The 20,489-nt window shown below is 43.2% G+C and overlaps 1 protein-coding gene across 2 annotated transcripts in view; it reads left to right on the top strand.

Annotated features, from left to right (window-relative positions):
• The first annotated feature begins 3,075 nt into the window (after positions 1-3,075).
• Positions 3,076-20,489, top strand: part of LIPA (lipase A, lysosomal acid type) — a 42,500-nt gene continuing 25,086 nt past the window's right edge. Inside the window, exons 1-3 of one of the 2 annotated variants that reach the window (XM_086378485.1) lie at positions 3,076-3,114; positions 6,746-6,857; positions 9,757-9,874. In XM_086378485.1, coding sequence (XP_086234611.1) covers positions 6,747-6,857; positions 9,757-9,874 — 229 coding nt within the window. In that variant the 5' untranslated portion in view covers positions 3,076-3,114; position 6,746. Of the gene's footprint in view, positions 6,495-6,745; positions 6,858-9,756; positions 9,875-20,489 lie in introns of both variants that reach the window. The other variant, XM_086378486.1, reaches the window with a different exon arrangement.

Genomic DNA, 20,489 nt, shown 5'->3' with positions numbered 1-20,489 from the left:
ATAGTTGCTTCCTTAACTATATTCAGATCTGTGCTTTCTATAAAATGCAAATAAATTCTGTAATACTTGAAAAGACAAATTTCATGAGTGTAATTGTGAGATTGGCTTGTCTGGAACTGACTGGCACTTAGAATTGACACTGATTCCCATATTCCCAGGGTTTACAGTTAACCAGGATCTTGTGGAAGAATTCAGGACTGCTGACCACTGTAGCCTTTATTCAGGTCTCAGTCTGCTCCATTTCACTCCTTTTCTCCTGAAGATCCCAGGGATTTAGCCTGGTTCTTCTCTGGTTTGGAAGATTCTTTCTCTATAATAAAATGAATGGTACAGACAAAAAATGTAATTGCCTACTGTCCCTCTACTTTAATATTGCCTTTTTTCATTTGTCTGAAATGTCATTTTCATTTCATTTGTCAAATGATTCATTTGAACCATGAATCATTTTAAAAATGATAATATGTTACAGAACTCCAACAGAAACTTGTGGATTATACTGTGACAGGTGGTATTGAAGAAGCTGCAGACAAATTGTTAAAGATATCAGCACAATTTCATTGCTTAAAAATATCATGTGTTTTATAGAACAACTGCAAACTCAATAATAACCAATATTAGAATAAGAACGTTTCCAAATCCATAAAAGCCAAAGTTCTCAGAAGGATTTATGTGACCATATATACATAAGGCTACCCTGTTCATCACCAACTCCCAGAGCTTGCTCAATTCATGTCCATCAAGTCAGTGATGCCATCCTCTGTCATCCGTGTCTCCTCCTGCCTTCAATCTTTCCCAGCATCAGGGTCTTTTCCAATGAATCAGTTCTTCGCAGAGATGGGAATCAGTCTTCAAGAGATGGGACCACCAGACCACCTTACCTGCCTCCTGAGAAATCTTTATGAACGTCAAGAAGCAACAGTTAGAACTGGACATGGAACAACAGACTGTTTCCGAATTGGGAAAGGAGTACATCAAGGCTGTATATTCCCATCTCTTGAAGATGGGAATACAATCTTCCCTCATAGCTCAGTTGGTAAAGAATCTGCCTGCAATGCAGGAGACCCTAGAGAAGGGATAGGCTACTCACTTCAGTATTCTTGGGCTTCCCTTGTGGCTCAGCTGGTAAAGAATCTGCCTGCAATGTGGGAGACCTGGGTTCGATCCCTGGGTGGGGAAGATCCCCTGGAGAAGGGAAAGGCTACCCACTCCAGTAATCTGGCCTGGAGAATTCCATGGACTGTATAGTTCATGTAGTCACAAAGAGTCAGACACGACTGAGTGACTTTCACTTCACTTCACATACATAAATGATGGGCTCCCCCATCCTTACCCCCATCCCTGCCATCCTCTGAATCTCTAGCTGGTATGCTCTGCTGCTCTGATATTGACAGGGCAAGCTCCCTATTTCCTTCAGCTTGACTCAACCATCCCCTTCTATGTGATAAAGTGAAAAATGGCCTGCTTAAGAGTTAAACTATTAAGAGGAAATGGAATAGGGAGACCAGAAATAAACCCACACACCTATGGCCAATTTATTTATGACAAAGAAAGCAGGAACATACAATGGATAAAAGACAGTTTCTTCAACATGTGGTGCTGAGAAAACTGAACAGTTACAGGCAAAACAATGAGATTAGGACATTTCCTTCATATCATATACAAAAATAAACCCAAAGTGGTTTAAAGACCTAAATGTAAGACCTGAAACCATAAACCCCTAGAAGAGAACATAGGCAGAAGATTCTTTGACATAAAATCACAGCAATATATATAATATATATAACATTATAATTATATTTTATATATGTGATCTTTCTCCTGAAGCAAAGGAAACAAAAACTTAAAAATGGGACCTGATTAAACTTAAAAACTTTTGCATAGCAAAGGACATCACTGATAAAAGGACAATCTATGGAACAGGTGGCAATAGTTACAAACGATATGGTCAACAAAGTTATGTTGCTTTTTCCTGAATACCTTCCAATGGCTTCTCTTCTTGGTAAGAAGTAATAGAGTCATTCCAGTTGGTCCCCAAGGCCCCCAGTTACCTCTAGGACATCATGATCTACTGCTCTCCACCTCCCACTTTCTGTTCCAGCGACACTGACCAAATTCCGCTTATTAAACACCACTAAGAATATTCCTGCCGCAGGACCTTTGCACTTGCTATCCTCTCATCTCAGAATGCTCCTTCCCAGTATCCACATGGTTCGAAATCACCTACTTTTTGTTTGTGCTCGAAGTGCCATCAGAGGGTCCTTTCCTGATTACTTTAGACATAACATAGCACCCACCTTCATTATCTCTTTATTGTTCATCATGGCATTTTTCACTACTTCATTTTTATATTTATTCATGATGTCTCTTCCCATTAGAATGTAAGCAGGAGATGACGGTTCTTGTTTGGCTGCTATACCCCTAGTATCTTCAAAAGTTAAAGTGTTAGTCACTCAGTCGTGTCCGATTCTTTGTGACCCCTGGACTGTAGCCCACCAGGCTCCTCTGTCCATGGAATTCTCCAGGCAAGAATACTGGAGGGGGTTGCCATTTCCTTCTCCAGGGGATCTTCCCAAGCCAGGGATCGAACACTGTTCTCCCGCATTGCAGGCAAACTCTTTATCCACTAGGCATTTTAGTAATAAAAATAAAATGTACAGAAAGATTGCCCTGCCTCAGGCACGCCGCTGAGGGATTCATAAGTAGCATGTAATTACATCTACAGAGCCCACGTTCTCTGTGCCAGGGGCGGAGCTTAGTGGCTCTGCAGGAGCTCCTGCGGTGGAGCCCACGCAGCCTACTAGACCCGGCCGGCGCGGCCAGTGGGTGGAGCTGGTGATCCGCTCCGCCCGGGAGCCGGCTGCGGGACGCCGCAGCGCTCGAGCGCGCCCATGGCGCATGCTCCGCGGGAGCCGAGAGCCCGCTCGGAAGCGAAGGAGTCTCCGCTGCACTTCCCGGCGGCAGGCTGATCTGATTGGGAGCGCTAGAGCCTGAGCCTGGCGCGGGCGCGGGCCCCGGGTCCAGCAAGGCTCCGCCCCCTCCAGGTTCCCTGCGGCCGCCCCAGCCTCTCGAGCAGGCACTGCGGCTCTCGACAGCGGCCCGGGAGGACGGCTGCAGGTGAGTGCCGGCCCTGCTGCACTGCTAGGGTTCCGCAGCATCGGCCTTCCTCCGCGGGCTCCGAGGGCCTCGTACCCTGCCGGGTGCTCAGTCTCACCGCCTGTGAACCTCTGCAGGACCCCTCTGCGCTGGTTCGCGGAGCACCCGAGGACGGGCAACTTTAGCCCGTCCTTCTCTGCGCTGCAGCGACACCCGGGATTTCTGATTCCCAGTTCCCCTACTTCCTCCTCGTCCTTCACTCGCATTAGCTCCGCCAGGCAGCCCCCAGACCTCGCTTACTTTTTAGCCAAAGGCATGGTCAAGGAACGGCTTGATACCTGTCCTGGTGAATATCCCGGAGATACTATTTAACCACTGGACATTTTGCTTCCAGTAATAAACCTGGGTCAGCCTCAGTTTCCTGGAAAAAGGATTTAACGGTACTGCAGAGAGTTGTTGGAGGCGTAATGAACATAGTAGGACCGAAGCGCTGCCTGCGAAATCTGGAGCATAGCAAGAGCTTAAATGGGAGTCAAAATTACTAGTGTTGTTCTTATTGTTAGCTGAATAACAAGCTGCTTTGGAGCTTATCTTTTCTTCAGCTACTGAACTCTGGACTGCCCCAATCCTGTTTTTCAGAATCTGTTCTGTGTCCACCCTTTGCTGGGTCCTGGGAGTTCAGAGTTGACCCAGAGACTGGCTCTGCCCTCAGGCTGGTGTAAAATGAAGACAGACAAGTACTTAGTTGGGCTGTTAACAGTACCAAAAGAATTGAGATAAAGTTGCAGAGCCCACTGAATCCATCTTGGAGGAGGCTTTTTCTCCTTGAACTTCTTAGTCATCATCCTATGACAGTTATTTGACTGATAGGTTGAGAAACTGTCCAGTGTTTTGTTGGAGGGAAAAATCAGTTGGATGATTTTTCTAGTTGAGTAGCTTCAGATGTTATCCTTCTGGAGCTTTCTTTGCAGACAGCTGCCAAGGCAATGGCAACCCACTTCAGTACTCTTGTCTGGAAAATCCCATGTACAGAGGAGCCTGGTAGGCTGCAGTCCATGGGGTCCCTGGAGGTCGGACACAACTGACCGACTTCACTTTCACTTTTCACTTTCCTGCATTGGAGAAAGAAATGGCAACCCACTCCAGTGTTCTTGCCTGGAGAATCCCAGGGACAGGGGAGCCTGGTGGGCTGCAGTCTATGGGATCGCACAGAGTCGGATACGACTGAAGCGACTTAGCAGCAGCAGCAGCCCCAAATCCAGGAGCATTGGCACTGAGTGGAAAAGCAGCTGCCACCGGAGGTGTTACTATTTGAAACTGTGGTTACAAACTTTTTCTTTTCTTTTTCAATCTACTTGGTATTCCCTAGTAATAATAGGCTTTCGGAAGGTTGTATTTATGATAAAGGTAGACCTGAACTGTACAGCCCTTCCTAACCACCATAAAGAAATGCAAACTTGTGACTTTGTCTGTACAGATTCAAGATAGTATCTGTTCCTGTCTAGAAATTGCAGGTTCACCACTTCTGGGAGAAATCACTCCATCACCAGCAGGAGATGCATCAGCAGACGGGAGCTAGTTCACTTTTGCAATCATCCGAGAACCAATTTCTTAAGACTTGTGGAATTCTGGGTTTAAGCCCATCTTAAAAACAGCTCTGTTGAATTACTGACATATAGTACTAGCAGGACATGTTTAGAATGTACATTTTATGCATTTTGATATGTTTATACATGTGAAACTATGATTATTCAATGTCATTAACCCATCCGTTACCCCCAAAAGATTCCTTGTGCATTGGGTACCCCTTTGCAATGCTTACTTCCTGCCCCTCATTTCCCCAGGCAGCCATTTATCTACTTTCTGTCAATAGAGATTAGGTTGCATTTTCTAGAGTTTTATAGAAATGAAATCATATCTATTTATTTGATCTGGCTTTGTAAAGAATCCACCTGCCAATGCAGGAGACACAAGAGATGCAGGTTCAATCCCTGGATCAGAAAGATCCCCTGAAGTAGGAAATGGCAAACCACTCCAGTATTCTTGCCTGGAAAATTCCATAGACAGAGAAGCCTGACGGGCTATAGTCCATGGGGCCGAAAAGAGTTGGACACGACTGAGCGACTGCACACATCATGTGCTTGGGACTGTGGACTTTCACTCACCAGGATTATTTTGAGATTCATCCATGTTATTTATGTGCATTCCTTTTTATTGCTGAATAGTATGTATATATCATAATATATTGATCCATTCACCCATTCAGGGCATTTGGGTTTTTCTCGTGTTTGGCTATTGCCCATAGAGCTGTTATGAACATCTTTATACAAGTCTTTGTATTGGGATACACTCATCCATATCTTTTTAAAAAATTAATTTATTTATTTTAGTTGGAGGATAATTGCTTTACAGTATTGTGACGACTTTTGCCATACATAGACAGGAATCAGCCACAGGTACACATGTGTCCCCCCATCATGAATCCCCCTCCCACATTCCTCCCTACCCCATCCCTCTGGGTTGTCCCAGAGCACACTGGCTTTGAGTGCCCTGCTTCATGCATCAAACTTGCACTGGTCTTACATATGGTAATATACACGTTTCTATGTTATTCTCTCAAATCATCCCACTCTCTCCTTCTCCCACATAGTCCAAAAGTCTGTTCTTTACATCTGTGTGTCTTTCTGTCTTGCATATAGGGTCACTGTTAGCATCTTTCTAAATTCCATATTTATGCGTTAATATACAGTATTGGTGTTTCTCTTTCTGAGTCTGTATAATAGGCTCCAGTTTCATCCACCTCATTAGACTGACTCAAATGTGTTCCTTTTTATAGCTGAGTAATATTCCATTGTGTATATGTGCCACAACTTCTTGTCCATTCATCTGCTGTCATTCATATCTTTAAGGGACTATATTTATTTTAAAATATATGGGAGGCTGGGGCTGTAGTCCCACTTTTGCCTCTAACCATCAGCGTGTCCTTGAAAGAGTCACTTCATTTTGCCTTTAATATCCATCCCCAAGGTCTTTGCTGTGCTGTGATTTTGTGCCATCACTGTTAGAACTGATCCCTGGAGAGGGTCTCAGAAGCAGAGAGGGGCAATCTTCTTTCCTTCTATTTCTTCTGCATGCTCTCTTATTTTTTTCATTTCACTTTTTTCCCCTTGGGTGACAAATTCAAATCCTAACGTGTAACTTTGTGCAAGAAGGGAAGTGAATAACTAGCGAGAATAGGAGCTCATATCAGCTGAACTTCAGAACATTTGAATCACAGTTAGAGAGGAAAAGGTGGGAGGTTAACAGGCTCTGGAATTTTGGGGATCTTCCCTTTTCTTAACGTATAGTCCTCTCTTCCGCTCTTGCTCCAGGAACATTACGTTTAACTTTGTGGTGAGCAGGTGGGTGGGTGTTCTGGGCTCCATGTGTCACAAATTAACTGAGGGTGGTGGGTGGGAGGTTTCCTAGTTAAAAAGAATTCCTGAATTTTTTCTTTGAGGTGTGGCTTGAGTCATTTGTTCCCTATTTGGCCTTTGCCTAACTTTTAGCTGACGTAAACTGGTTCAGAACCTCGTATGGGAGCATTATTTACCAGTGTAATTTTGTGTAGTAAAATTGGTGTGGGCAAATAACAACAGACTGTTTTATACAGAATGAAAATGTGGCTCTGGGGTTTGCTGGTCTGTTTGGTCCTTGGGACCCTGCCTTCCCAGGCATCTGGATGGAAGCAGACACCTGTGGATCCTGAAACAAATATGAATGTGGTAAGTTTCTTAAAGGCGTCTGCTTCTTAAAACGCATCTGTGATCAATGTTATTTCTGAAATCCAGTTACATAGCTACATGAAGCTACAAACTCCATTCTCTTTATATCTCATTGTGTTTTTCATGTTCTCTGAATCTCCAGTTCAGTTAGCTGGACTTTACCCACTAGGTAATGTGTATTTTACAAACCTCTTTTTACTGATGAAATGATATACTTCTTAATAAGATAAGTGATATTTTTAGACATGCATTTCATTTTTAAATCTCACTGATTGTGTTTAAACAACAGTAAAAAAGTGTTAAAACTTCCGAAGAATGTTAATACTGAGTGTGTTGAACAAGGACAGATTACCGGTGTTCATAGTTCAGTACAAAAATCAAAGTATCTGAAAACAATTTTGTTAGAACAAATAAAAATATAATCCGTCAAGTAATGAAAACATTTGAAAGTTATTCGTCTTAAGCAAACAATTAAATCTGGAGACACTTTATTTAGGCATAAAATATCAGGAAAGTGTAGATTGCTATAGAAAACAGCAGGTTTAAAACAATGACACAACTGAAGAACCAGGTAGCTTTAGAGATTTTGATAAATTTATAGTCAAGAGAGTGCGACCTGTTATCAGGGTCTTAAGGTTGCATTTTATCTCTTGTTCCTGATTTCTTCTTTTTAAGGTTTTTTAAAATTAAAAGCATTTTTCTTTTTGAATTTTTTCTGTAAGAATGATAAACTTAAATCCTTTCAAGTGTTTGTGGTAGAGAGAATCACAAGCACTTATTCACATTGTCTTCTGGATAACTGAGTTAGCTGTATGCCACTGAGCTCCTAATTAACAGTTGCCCAATGGATTAAGTGGTACAAACTGCTATATGTAAAATAAAGAAGCTTCAAGGATATATTGTACAGCACAGGGAATATAGACAATATTTTATAATAACTATAAATGGAATTTAACCTTTAAAAATTATGAATCAGTGTGTTGTATACCTGAAACTTATATTAAACATCAACTATCAGTTCAGTTCAGTCGCTCAGTGGTGTCCGACTCTTTGCAACCCCATGAACCACAGCACGCCAGGCCTCCCTGTCCACCACCAACTCCCTGTGTTTACTCAAACTCATGTCTATTGAGTCGGTGATGCTATCCAACTATCTCATCCTCTGTCATCCACTTCTCCTCCCACCTTCAATCTTTCCCAGCATCAGGGGCTTTTCAAATGACTCAGTTCTTCCCATCAGGTGGTCAAAGTATTGGAGTTTGAGCTTCAGCATCAGTCCTTCCAATGAATATTCAGGACTGATTTCCTTTAGGATGGACTGGTTGGATCTCCTTGCAGTCCAATGGACTCTCAAGAGTCTTCTCCAACACCATAGTTCAAAAGCATCAATTCTTTGGCACTCAACTTTCTTTATAGTTCAACCCTCACATCCATACATGACTACTGGAAAAACCGTAGCTTTAACTAGCTGGACCTTTGTCGGCAAAGTAATGTCTCTGATTTTTAATATGCTGTCTAAGTTGCTCATAACTTTTCTTCCAAAGGGTGTCTTTTAATTTCCTGGCAGCAGTCACCATCTGCAGTGATTTTAGAGCCCAGAAAAATAAAATCAGCGACTGTTTCCACTGTTTCCCCATCTATTTGCCATGAAGTGATCAGACCAGATGTCATGATCTTAGTTTTCTAAATGTTGAGCTTTAAGCCAACTTTTTCACTCTCCTCTTTCACTTTCATCAAGAGTCTCTTTAGTTCTTCTTCGCTTTCTGCCATAAGGGTGGTGTCATCTGCATATCTGAGGTTATTGATATTTCTCCCGGCAATCTTGATCCCAGCTTGTGCTTCATCCAGTCCAGTGTTTCTCGTGATGTACTCTGCATGTAAGTTAAATAAGCAAGGTGACAATATACAACCTTGATGTACTCCTTTCCCTACTTGGAACCAGTCTATTGTTCCATGTCCAGTTCTAACTGTTGCTTCTTGACCTGCATACAGATTTCTCAGGAGGCAGGTCAAGTGGTCAGAATTTTCCGCAGTTTATTGTGATCCACATAGTCAAAGGCTTTGGCATAGTCAATAAAGCAGAAGTAGATGCTTTTCTGGAACTCTTTTGCTTTTTCGATGATCCAGTGGATATTGGCAATTTGATCTCTGGTTCCTCTTCCTTTTCTAAACCCAGCTTGAACATCTGGGACTTCATGGTTCATATACTGCTGAAGCCTGGCTTGGAGAGTTTTGAGCATTACTTTGCTAGTGTGTGAGATGAGTGCAATTGTGCAGTAGTTTGAGCATTCCCTCAATAAAAAAAAAAAAAGAAAGAAAACCTAATTGCCCCATGGATCTTTCCTTATGTGAATTTGATCATTATTCCTTTTCATCTTTCCCCCTGGTTTTATTGAAATGTAATGGACATATAGCATTGAATTAGTTTAAGATGTACAAGATAGTGATTTGCTCTGGGTCTGTATCATTTTATCTTGTTCAACTCTACCTTGACATTCTAGTGTAGATTTATTGGTCCACTGATTAAAAACAGATTAATATTTTTTATCCTTCATTTCCCAGGATGGGGTCTCTTGAAACAAGGAAAATTGTAGATTACAGAATTAACTGGCATATTTAGAAAAGAAAGAAAGAAGTGGTTATTTGTGCCTGGGAGCCAGGATGGAACCAAAGAAGCCCAAAGCTATGGTAAAATAAGGCACAGTTGGTGCAGAACATGTTAGAATGGTGAATCCAAGGTTTAAGTAAGCATCTGTGAGTAGAATGCAGGGGTGAAACAAGGGGAGGATTTACTCTTGTGATGGAGATTGGCTACTAGATAGAGCAGACTAAAATTTCAGTAATGGTTTCTTAAATAAAACTTGGTCATTGACATTTTGTCTTTTCCTTTGCTCCACAGAGTGAAATTATCTCTCACTGGGGATTCCCTAGTGAGGAACACCTGGTTGTGACAGCAGATGGGTATATTCTTTGCCTTAACCGAATTCCCCATGGGAGGAAAAACCGTTCCGACAAAGGTATGGGTATCTTCAGTGCTGAGATAGGAAAGTTCTGAAAATCTAATTGCATTGCTGGAATTTGGCTGGTTTTTATATCAGTCACAAGTTCAGATTTAACATGAAAACATTGAAATGGGATTGTCTTTTAGATCAAAGTACTCAACATATTACATTTATGCAAGATATATAGAAACACTTCTTTTAAAGAAGCAAGGACAAGAATCATCTAATTTCATTTTCACTTAAAGATTCAAAGGTCAGGTTTGTTTGAGAATATGCTAAAATATCTCATTGTTATAAGGAAGCATTTTATTTAATAAAGTGATTTGAACATTAAGTAGATAGCTCTTGCTATTTGAAGATTACTTAATTTTTTGAGTAGGTAATGTCACATAGTTCAAAAATTGAAGAGAATGAAAAGCTACACAGTAAAATACCTCCCTCCTATTTCATTCTTGACCTCCCCAGTTTTTTTATGTATCCTTCCAAAATTTCTTTATTTTAAATTTATCTCTAAAAAAGCCTCTTTAGAAACAAACATAAATTATTATTTTCCCTGCTTGCCTTTTAATTCAGAATGTGGCATATAACGCACATTTTTGTTTCTTGAATTTTTTTGTTTAATGTTTTGAGTATTTTTCATACAGTACAAAGAGTACTTGATCATTCATCCCTACCAATACATAGTATTCCACTGTATAACTGTCATGATTTATTTAGCAAGTGTTCTCTTAGTGGCATTTGGACTATTTCTACTCTTCTGTTAACAAGTACTGCTGCTGTAAATAACCTTGTTTGTGTGCAAGTTTATTTATAAGATACACTTTCAGAAATAGAATTTTTGGGTCAGAGGATATGTGGATTTGTGATTTTGATGTGTGTATGTTAGTCACTCAGTCATGTCCGACTCTTTGCGACCCCATGGACTATAGCCCTCAGAGCTCCTCTGTCCATGGAATTCTCCAGGCAAGAATACTGGAGTGGGTTGCCATTCCCTTCTCCAGGGGATCTTCCCAACCCAGGGATCAAATCCAAGTCTCCTTGCATTGACAGGCAGACTCTACCATCAGAACCACCAGGGAAGACCCAGATATTGTTAAATTACTTTCCATGTGGTCTTGTTCTGGTAACTACACTTATTGGGAATACTTGAGCTTTGGCTTAAAATATATGCATATTTAAGTATTTAAGCTTTGGCTTAAAATATATGCATATTTTTTCTGTCTCATAACTCAAGCAAAACTGTGGTTTCCAGTGCAGATTGAAGAATTTCTAGATAGACTTCTTGAAATCACTGAACAGACATCAGAATAAGGATCTGATCCTTAGTCAATTGTCTCTCTAGATACAGATTTTTTTCTTTTTTAACACTTTTTGTTTTTAGAAACTTTCCTTAGGCTACTAAGGTGAGATTAAGGTAAATGGATAACTGTCTTCTTCAAAATTTTATGTGAGTAGAAAATATTTATTCAAAATGAATTTAAAAGCCCTCTGTGTTAATTGAGCTTTATATCATTGTCTATTTTTCTCTTAATAAAATCTGACTTATCTATGTTTTTCTCCCATAAATTCTAGCCATAATGAGTCTTTTGATGATGTTACCTGGTGAAGACAGCCAGTGCTCTTTTTGAAATTTAATTTCTGACTCTTGAGAGTTTTATGATTTATAGATCCTGCTAAATGTATGTTACAAAATCGGAAATGAGTTACAACAAGGGCTTCTGTTTTTCTTCTGCTCAAGACACGCAAAACATTTCAGAGTGAACATATGATCTTGATTTCCTTCCTCTGTTTTACTTTTAAAGTGAACTTTGTATACAGATTTCAGAGTCAATATAAAGAAAGATATGTATTGATACTGTTTCTCTTAAAAGTGGCTAGTTGACTAATATAATTACTAATGTGAGCCATTGTTAAAAGATACAGGAAACCTCAGTGAAAACAAGCTTAAAGAATGTGCCTCCTTCCTCCAGGCTTTTCTCTCCTATAGCAATCAAAGCAAATAGTGCCAGGTGCCTTCCTGTGGTATTTATCTCAGCCACCGCAGGTGAAATTGCTGTACCCTAGGAAGCGAGCATCCTTCTTGACTTGCTCTCAGGTGATAGAAGAAGAGACGGGGGAATTCTGTCTGCCCATAAGCACTTCTGTGCTTTCACCTCTGTAGGTCTTGGGTTCTTCATTTTTAAAAATAGTCGATTGCCTGAGATGATCTCAGAGTTCCCTGTTAGTCTTTATTGCTCCCTAGTTATATGGGTTAGATTTCTTCTTTTTTTTTTTTGGCAGGGGTATGTGGATTGGGGCAGTGACTATCCTTGGTCTTCAGAATGGGGAACAGATCGAAGGCACTCTTAAGTCTGGTCATAGCATCAAGTCCCCGCCCTTTTCCTCTGCTCTGCAGAGGCCTCCCTGTAGATCAGTGATGTGTATGTAACACCTTCTATGAGCTAAGCTCAGAGACAAGTCTGGAAGCGATCTATGAAGGTGGTCAGTTATCTAAAGGAGTTTGTGAGTGTCCTCAGAGCTGCATAGGTCCTTCTCTGATGGTTTGCGTCTCCTTGGTCCACGGCTGAGCATGGCGCTGAGGTTCTGCCCTGTTCTTCACTCCCATCCTGGAGCAGTGTTGTCAGTGGTGCTAGTTTGGCTTATTTAAGCCAGATAGACAGAAAGAATACATAAAATCCTTCACACCCAGCTTGGAAGCTGGCTCATCCATGCCGCCTCGTCTCCCGACTTCCTCTTCTGTTAATAACACCCTCATTGTCCTAATGACCACGACCAGAAACTGCACAGTCACTCCTGACTCCCATCCTCCAGGAGCTGACAAGTCCTCTCTAGGCTCCCATGTTACATGGCTTCCGTTTAGCCTTTTCCTCTCTGCCAGGCCACCACCCTACCTTATGCTCTTGTGACTGCTTACCTGGCCATCTGAAATAAACTCAGAATCTGAGAGAGAAAGAATTTCAAAACAAGAATAGGGCTATTCATTCTGCTTATCTTTTAAGAGATTAATGCTCTTAATGCATAAGAGAATAATGCCATATATCTGTACTATTTATAAGTCATTACATGATCCTTTAAAACATAATTCATTTATCAAGAATGAAGTGAAGCTGCTCTTCCTACTCTTCTTTTTTTTAAAAATAATTTTTTTTTAATTTATTTTTGACCGTCCAGGCTCTATGTTGCTGTGTGAGTTTTTCTCTAGTTGTGATGAGCAGGGGCTACTCTCTCATTGTGGTTCTCAGGCTTCTCATTGCAGTGGCTTGTGGGCTCCCCTCATAGCTCAATTGGTAAAGAATCCACCTGCAATGCAGGAGACCCTGGAGAAGGGATAGGCTACCTACTCCAGTATTCTTGGGCTTCCCTTGTGCCTCAGCTGGTAAAGAATCTGCCTGTAATGTGGAAGGCGTGGGTACGATCCCTGCGTGGGGAAGATCCCTTGGAGAAAAGAAAGGCTACCCACTCCAGTATTCTGGCCTGGAGAATTCCATGGATTTGTATAGTTCATGGTGTCACAAAGAATCAGACATGACTGAGTGACCTTCACTTTCAGTTTCACTTTTTTTCTGAGCACAGGCTCAGGGGGGCAGGCTTCAGTATTTGTGGCGAGTGGGCTCAGTAGTGGCTATGGTTTTTCCTGTGGTCATGTATGGATGTGAGAGTTGGACTATGAAGAAAGCTAAGTGCCAAAGAATTGATGCTTTTGAACTGTGGTGTTCGAGAAGACTCCTGAGAGTCCCTTGGACTGCAAGGAGATCCAACCAGTCCATTCTAAAGGAGATCAGCCCTGGGTGTTCTTTGGAAGGAATGATGCTGAAGCTGAAATTTGGCCACCTCATGCGAAGAGTTGACTCATTGGAAAAGACTCTGATGCTGGGAGGGATTGGGGGCAGGAGGAGAAGGGGACGACAGAGGATGAGATGGCTGGATGGCATCACCGACTCGATGGACGTGAGTTTGAGTGAACTCCGGGAGTTGGTGATGGACAGGGAGGCCTGGCATGTTGTGATTCATGGGGTCGCAAAGAGTTGGACACGACTGAGCCACTGAACTGAACTGAACTGGGCTCAGTAGTTGGGGCTCGAGGCCTCTAGAGCAGAGGCTCAGTAGTGGTGTCACACAGGCTTAGTTGCTCTGCCTGCTGAATGTGGGATATTCCCCGATCAGAGATTGAACCTGTTGCATTGACATGCAGATTCTCTACCACTGAGCCACCAGGGAAGCCCCTGCCCTTCTTAGTGTAGTTCATTTCTTTCTCAGTTTTTGTGTTAAGGGTAACAACCTTACCCCTGGGTTCAGGGATGCTAACAACCCTTCTATAGGTGGTTGCAAAGTTGGAGTTTCTGTGAGGGGACTAGGGTTGTGCTGTGCTGTGCTTAGTCCCTCAGTTGTGTCTGACTCTCTGCACCCTCATGGACTGTGGCCTGCCAGGCTCCTCTGTCCATGGGGATTCTCCAGGCAAGAATTCTGGAGTGGGTTGCCATGTCCTCCTCCAGGGGATTTTCCCAACTCAGGGATTGAACCCAGGTCTCCAGCATTGCAAGCAAATTGTTTACTCTCTGAGCCCCCAGGGAAGCCCAAGAATACTGGAGTGGGTAGCCTGTCCCTTCTCCATCTTGCCAATGTCACCTCCATTACTTTATAGATACCACATTCCTTGTGGAACCTTAGTTAAAGCTGCGTGGTGAGCATCTTTCAATCCTGTCTCAGTGGCCCCCTCCGATTTTATGTAGAGCCTCACTTGGGGATCATCAAAAGATTTTTATCACAGGCCTTGGCTGCATGACTCCTCTACCATGTCAACTGCTTTCCTTTCTGCCAACCTCCTTGTTCTCATCCATCTCATGTAGTTCTGCAGGATTAAGTTTCTTAGAGCCCAAGTATAATTATATGATACTGCCATTCAACAATCTTCATGAATCTAATGAATAAAGATAACACCATTCCTTAATGTTGTGTCCTGGCTGATGTCTGTACTATTCACCGTCATTTTGTAGAGCAGTGGAGTTTTGAAGTTCACTTTGGGTGTGTGCAGAGAACTTCGTGAATCCCCAAGTTAGTGATTACAGTCATAGGATAGGATGTCTATGGTGTCTTCTTCTGTAGAATGGGATAGACTATCTCTTTCATCTGGTTTATGAGGAGTGCTTGAGAACCATTGATCTTTACCCATTGTCTAAGAAACATTTCTCACTGGCACAGATTTAAATTGGCACCATAGCCAAATTGCAAATGGTATCATTTAAGTTGTATCAGTTTGTAAGTATTAAAGAGTCACTCTTTCACACTCTCAAATCCAAATAATTTATTCCCCTTTTGCTAATTTCTCTCTGGGCCTCAGCTGGTGACTCAACCCATTGGAACGGTGATCACTGTGCCTACCATCTTCATTTCTACACATCCGTAAAAACGCTTTTTTCCCCACCCTTGCCACCCCACCCGGCTTAGTTGGCCACTCTGCCTGGTTGCTTGAGCAGGAAGGAGACCACTTCCTCTGAACTCCCAAAGGCCTTGCTGATACACCTCTTGAGGTCCTTGCCTTACTCTGTGGTGGGGTTGGCTTAGGTGTGTACTTCTCTCTACCCCGCCCCCAGTCCCTCCCGCAGCCACTTTTTGAAGGAGGAGGCTGCGTCTTTATCACCTTTCTATTCTTCACAGCAAGGAGCATGGCCGTATTGTCTGCATGGCTGGCCTCGTTCAGAGGTGTACCTGGCAGTCATCAGAACTAGGATTCTGAGGGCGATGAAGGCAGCAGATCCTCTCTCAAGTAAAATAGAATAGACACTTGTGCACACATAGGTTTTATATTCAGATGCAGAGAGTTTATGAACCCAGTGGAGAATCCCCTGATTTAGACAATCATTTACAATCTGTCTAGTCAGACCTCTACTAATTCAGTTCAGTTCAGTCGCTCAGTCATGTCCGATTCTTTGCGACCCCATGAATCGCAGCACGCCAGGCCTCCCTGTCCATCACCAACTCCCGGAGTTTACTCAGACTCACGTCCATCCAGTCGGTGATGCCATCCAGCCATCTCATCCTCTGTCGTCCCCTTCTGCTCCTGCCCCCAAATCTCCCAGCATCAGAGTCTTTTCCAATGAGTCAACTCTTCACATGAGGTGGCCAAAGTATTGGAGTTTCAGCTTTAGATCAGTCCTTCCAATGAACACCCAGGACTGATCTCCTTTAGGATGGACTGGTTGGTTCAAAAGTATCAATTCTTCGGCACTCAGCTTTCTTCACAGTCCAACTCTCACATCCATACATGACCACTGGAAAAACCATAGCCTTGACTAGACGGACCTTAGATGGCAAAGTAATGTCTCTGCTTTTGAATATGCTGTCTAGGTTGGTCATAACTTTCCTTCCAAGGAGTAAGGTGGTTTGAAATGTGTATTTAGAAAGCTCTTGGTGACCAGTAGAGCATGTGTGGGCTGTTTCTCTGTGTTACACAACCTTCTCTCTCAAGTGTTGAGCTCCCCCTCCTTTACACTAATTCTGTAAGGGAATTGAAATTCAAAAATTCATCCTTTATAGGGAAGTGGTCATATTTTCATCTCCTGAGCCTTATTTCAGAAAGTCATGGGATGCTAGCACTGGAAGGATCTCAGAGTCCTGCCTGAACCGAGGATTTGGAGAGCTTGCATTTTTAACGTAACTCCCTAGTGGATTCCAAGGTAAAATCCTAGGGTTTGGGAACTCGGGTTCTAGAGCAGTGCACCCTCATTTTACTGGGTAGGACAGTTAGGTTCAATGAGGGAAAGGAATTTGCTTTACATCAAAGGCTAGTGGCCCAGCCAGTCTGATTCCAGTTCAGTCAGTATTCTTTGAGCCGGAGTGTGTGACCTTATGTGTTTAATAAGTAATGAGCAAGTTGGATCTATGGGAGTCAAAATATTTATTTTATTTGGCTACAACACAGAAATAAAGGCCTTGTCCCAAATAGGTAAAATAGCAACAATATCAGTGAGGCAGACTTCTTGCTTAACTGTGAAATAAACTGTAAACTAAAGCAGCCATCAGATAAAGTACCAACAGTGAAAATTCATATCTGAAAAGCGGTGGTTCTACTGGCCTGATGAGTGAAGTGCATTCTGGAGTGTAATTGCCTTAGTGAAGAAACAGGCTCTCTGAACTTTGCTTTGGTAAAACTCCTCAGGGGTTGCCCATTGTACTTTTTGAGTTGTAATTGAAAATTCACAACCTGACTTGTGAGTTAGGTTTTGCAGGAAAAGGCCATCAGCCTGTGTTTTTTGTTTTTTTTTAATTAATTTTGGTTATATGTTTTAGGATTCCATCCAATTTCTGAATTTTCTGTTCTTATATGTGATTCCTAAGGAAACCATTTCCAAAATGCAGTGCCCTGCCAAGCTAAACAGAGGCCTTGATCAACTAGGATGCAATTCCTCCCCCCGGGGTGGCATTGGGAAGACGTAGGGCCATTAGGCAGTGCCTGGACTCGTTGACTCTGGCTCTCTGAGCTCATGCCCTTGGACCTTGATGACGCACTGGGTGTGGGGCTGTGTTCAGACCCTCTGCCTAACTGAGTGCCGCGGGGCAGTGTCAGCTGCACAGCAGTTTTCTTTTGTATTTGCAGATTGGGGCCAGGAGCAGAGAGTCAGAGTGAAAGAGAAGATGCTTGGCTCAGCACCCCTTCTTCCCCTGTACTCCCTGTCTTCCTCCTGTCTAACCTCAGTGTTGTATCAGGGAGGAATTCCCCAGCCACTCACACCCAGTCAGGCCTCTGGCTACACATTCTCATAGCTCTCTGTGTTTCCCTCACAGCAGTTAAGACAGTTAAGACAATAAATAATAGTGTATTATGGGGGTGCGGAGAAGGCAATGGCACCCTACTCCAGTACTCTTGCCTGGAAAGTCCCATGAGCGGAGGAGCCTGGTGGGCTGCAGTCCATGGGGTCACTAAGAGTCAGACACGACTGAGCGACTTCACTTTCACTTTTCACTTTCATGCATTGGAGAAGGAAATGGCAACCCACTCCAGTGTTCTTGCCTGGAGAATCCCAGGGACAGGGGAGCCTGGTGGGCTGCCGTCTATGGGGTCGCACAGAGTCGGACACGACTGAAGTGACTTAGCTTAGCTTAGCTTATGTGGGTGATGATGCTTGTAATCTCTGGCTTCCCCACTAAACTGTGAGCTGTCGGAGGCCCAGACCTTTTCTGATTACTTGATAATCTCTCCGGTCCAGGGCTTTAGTCTGCCTGTTAGTGCAGTCCTGGTCCTCCTGGGCCTGGGTTGACCGAAGCATCTACACTTTATGATGACCACAGGGGGGTAGGATCCTCCTGAGCTCAGAGGCACGGCACCTCTGTTTAAAGGCAGGCTGTGGTAACAGAGAAGGGCATGGAAAGCAGAAAGGCAGTTTGGCATGGAGATAATGGGCACTTTAATGTCACGTGATCACACGGTTCCCAGCTCCACCATATACTAATTGTATCTGCATCCTGGGGCAAATTATTTCTTTTTTTCTATGCCTCAGAGACCCCATCTATAATGCGGGAAGAGTAACATAAATGGTCTAGCACCATCGTGGGTACATAGTAAGCTCTAATGAAGGCTGTGCCCTGGAAAGTGCACATGGTGTATCTGTGTGTGTGTGTGAATTTGTTGTTGTTGCTCTGTTGCTAAATTGTGTCTGACTCTTTGCCACCTCATGGACTGTAGCATGCCAGGCTTCCCTGTCCTCCACTATCTTCTGGAGTTTGCTCAAATTCATGTTCATTGAGTTGGTGATGCTGTCTAACCATCTCATCCTCTGTCACCCTTTTCTCCTCCTGCCTTCAGTCATTCCCACCATCAGGGTCTTTTCCAACGAGTTGGCTCTTCGCTTCAGGTGGCCAAAGTATTGGAGCTCCAGCTATAGTCCTTCCAGTTAATATTCAGGGTTGATTTCATTTAGGATTGACCAGCTTGATCTCCTTGCAGTCCAAAAGAATATCAAAGTCTTCTCCAGCACCACAGTTCAAAAGCATCATTTCTTCAGAGCTCAGCCTTCTTTATGTTCCAGCTGTCACATCCATATGTGACTACTGGAAAATCCGTAGCTTTGAGTATGCACTGTTTTTTTTTTTTTTTTTCTTTCCTTTCCTTTCTTTATTCCTTCACTATTGCATTTATTTATCAAATTTCCCTGCCGTAAGCACCACATGGCAGACTCAGCATCAGGTGCCACAGATGCTGCAGTGGATGAGACGAATGGTTTCTGCCTTCTTGTTGCTTAGCAATCATCGTGACCATGGCTACTGCTGGGGAGAGAGGCGCCCTGAGGACGGGGTATTTTTCTTCCCTGCTCTGTGATCCCAGCACTGTTGTGTTCCTTCCTGCTGAGGGTCATGACCTTTCTAGCAGGGTGACTGTGGAATGTGAGTGCAGTGACTTCCCTAGTGGCTCAGACTTTAAAGAATCTGCCTGTAATGTAGGAGACCTGGGTTCAGTCTCTGGGTTGGGAAGATCCCCTGGAGGAGGGAATGGGAACCCACTCCAGTATTCTTGCCTGGAAAACCCCATGGACAGAGGAGCTTGGCAGGCTACAGTCCATGGGATTGCAGAGAGTCCTGATCTGGGATTTCCAGCTGCGTAACTCTGCACAGATAACTTAGCTACACTGTATCTCAGAGTTCTTATCTGAAAAATGAGGGTAAAAGCTAGTACCCAACTATTTCCTTAAATTCCTATTGCTGCTGTAACAAACCACCACAAACTTAGTGGCTTAAAACAGCACAGATTTTTTTATCTTACTGTTCTGCAGGTCGCAAGTCCTAAGATCAAGGTAGGGCTGCCTGCTGGAGGCACTTGGGAAAGATCCCTTTCTTGCCTTTTCCAGCATTGGGAAGCTACCCACCTTACCTGCCCCATTCTCTATCCTCAAAGCCAATAGCATTTTCCAGTTTCTCTCTCATTCTGACCCTCTTAGAGGGACCCTAGTGGTTACATTGGGGCTACTGGATAACCTAGGATGATACCCCATCTTAAGATTCTTAATCACATCTGCAAAGTTCCTTTTGCCCCATGAGGTAACATGTTCACAGGTTCCAGGAATTGGGAATGGGTTTCCCCAGTGGCTCAGTGGTGAAGAATCCACCTGCTAATTCAGGAGATGTGGGTTTGATCCCTGGGTTGGGAAGATCCCCTGGAGAAGGAAATGGCAACCCACTCCAATATTTTTGCCTAGAAAATCCCATGGACAGAGGAGCCTGGCCAACTATGGTCCATGGGATCTCAAAAGAGTCAGACACAACTTAGTGACTAGACAACACAACATCTTTGATGGCCACCGTGTAGTCTGCTGCCCCAGCTCAGCAAGATGCATGGTTTCTTATCTGAGATGGTGCATGTAGCATGGTGCCTGACCCAGTCAACACTTAGTGCGCTCCTGAAAGGTTGTTGTTGAATCACGGGACTGCACCGGGATTCTTGGCCCCCGGAGGAGAAGAATTCAATCCGGGGTCAGAGACGAGGCTTGATCACTCAGAGCTTTTGTGTAATAAAGTTTTATTAAAGTATAAAGGAGATAGAGAAAGCTTCTGACATAGGCATCAGAAGAGGACAGAAAGAGTACCCCCCTGCTAGTCTTCAGCTGGATGTTATATAGTCACCAGCAGTCTGTTAATGAAA

This window comes from Bos grunniens, chromosome 26 (assembly GCF_055505025.1).
Source record: "Bos grunniens cultivar Pamir isolate PY7600 chromosome 26, Bosgru_T2T1.0, whole genome shotgun sequence".
Classification (NCBI taxonomy): Eukaryota; Metazoa; Chordata; class Mammalia; order Artiodactyla; family Bovidae; genus Bos; species Bos grunniens.
Note: the sequence above shows the minus strand (reverse complement) of the source record. Positions and strands in the feature narration are given on the sequence as shown.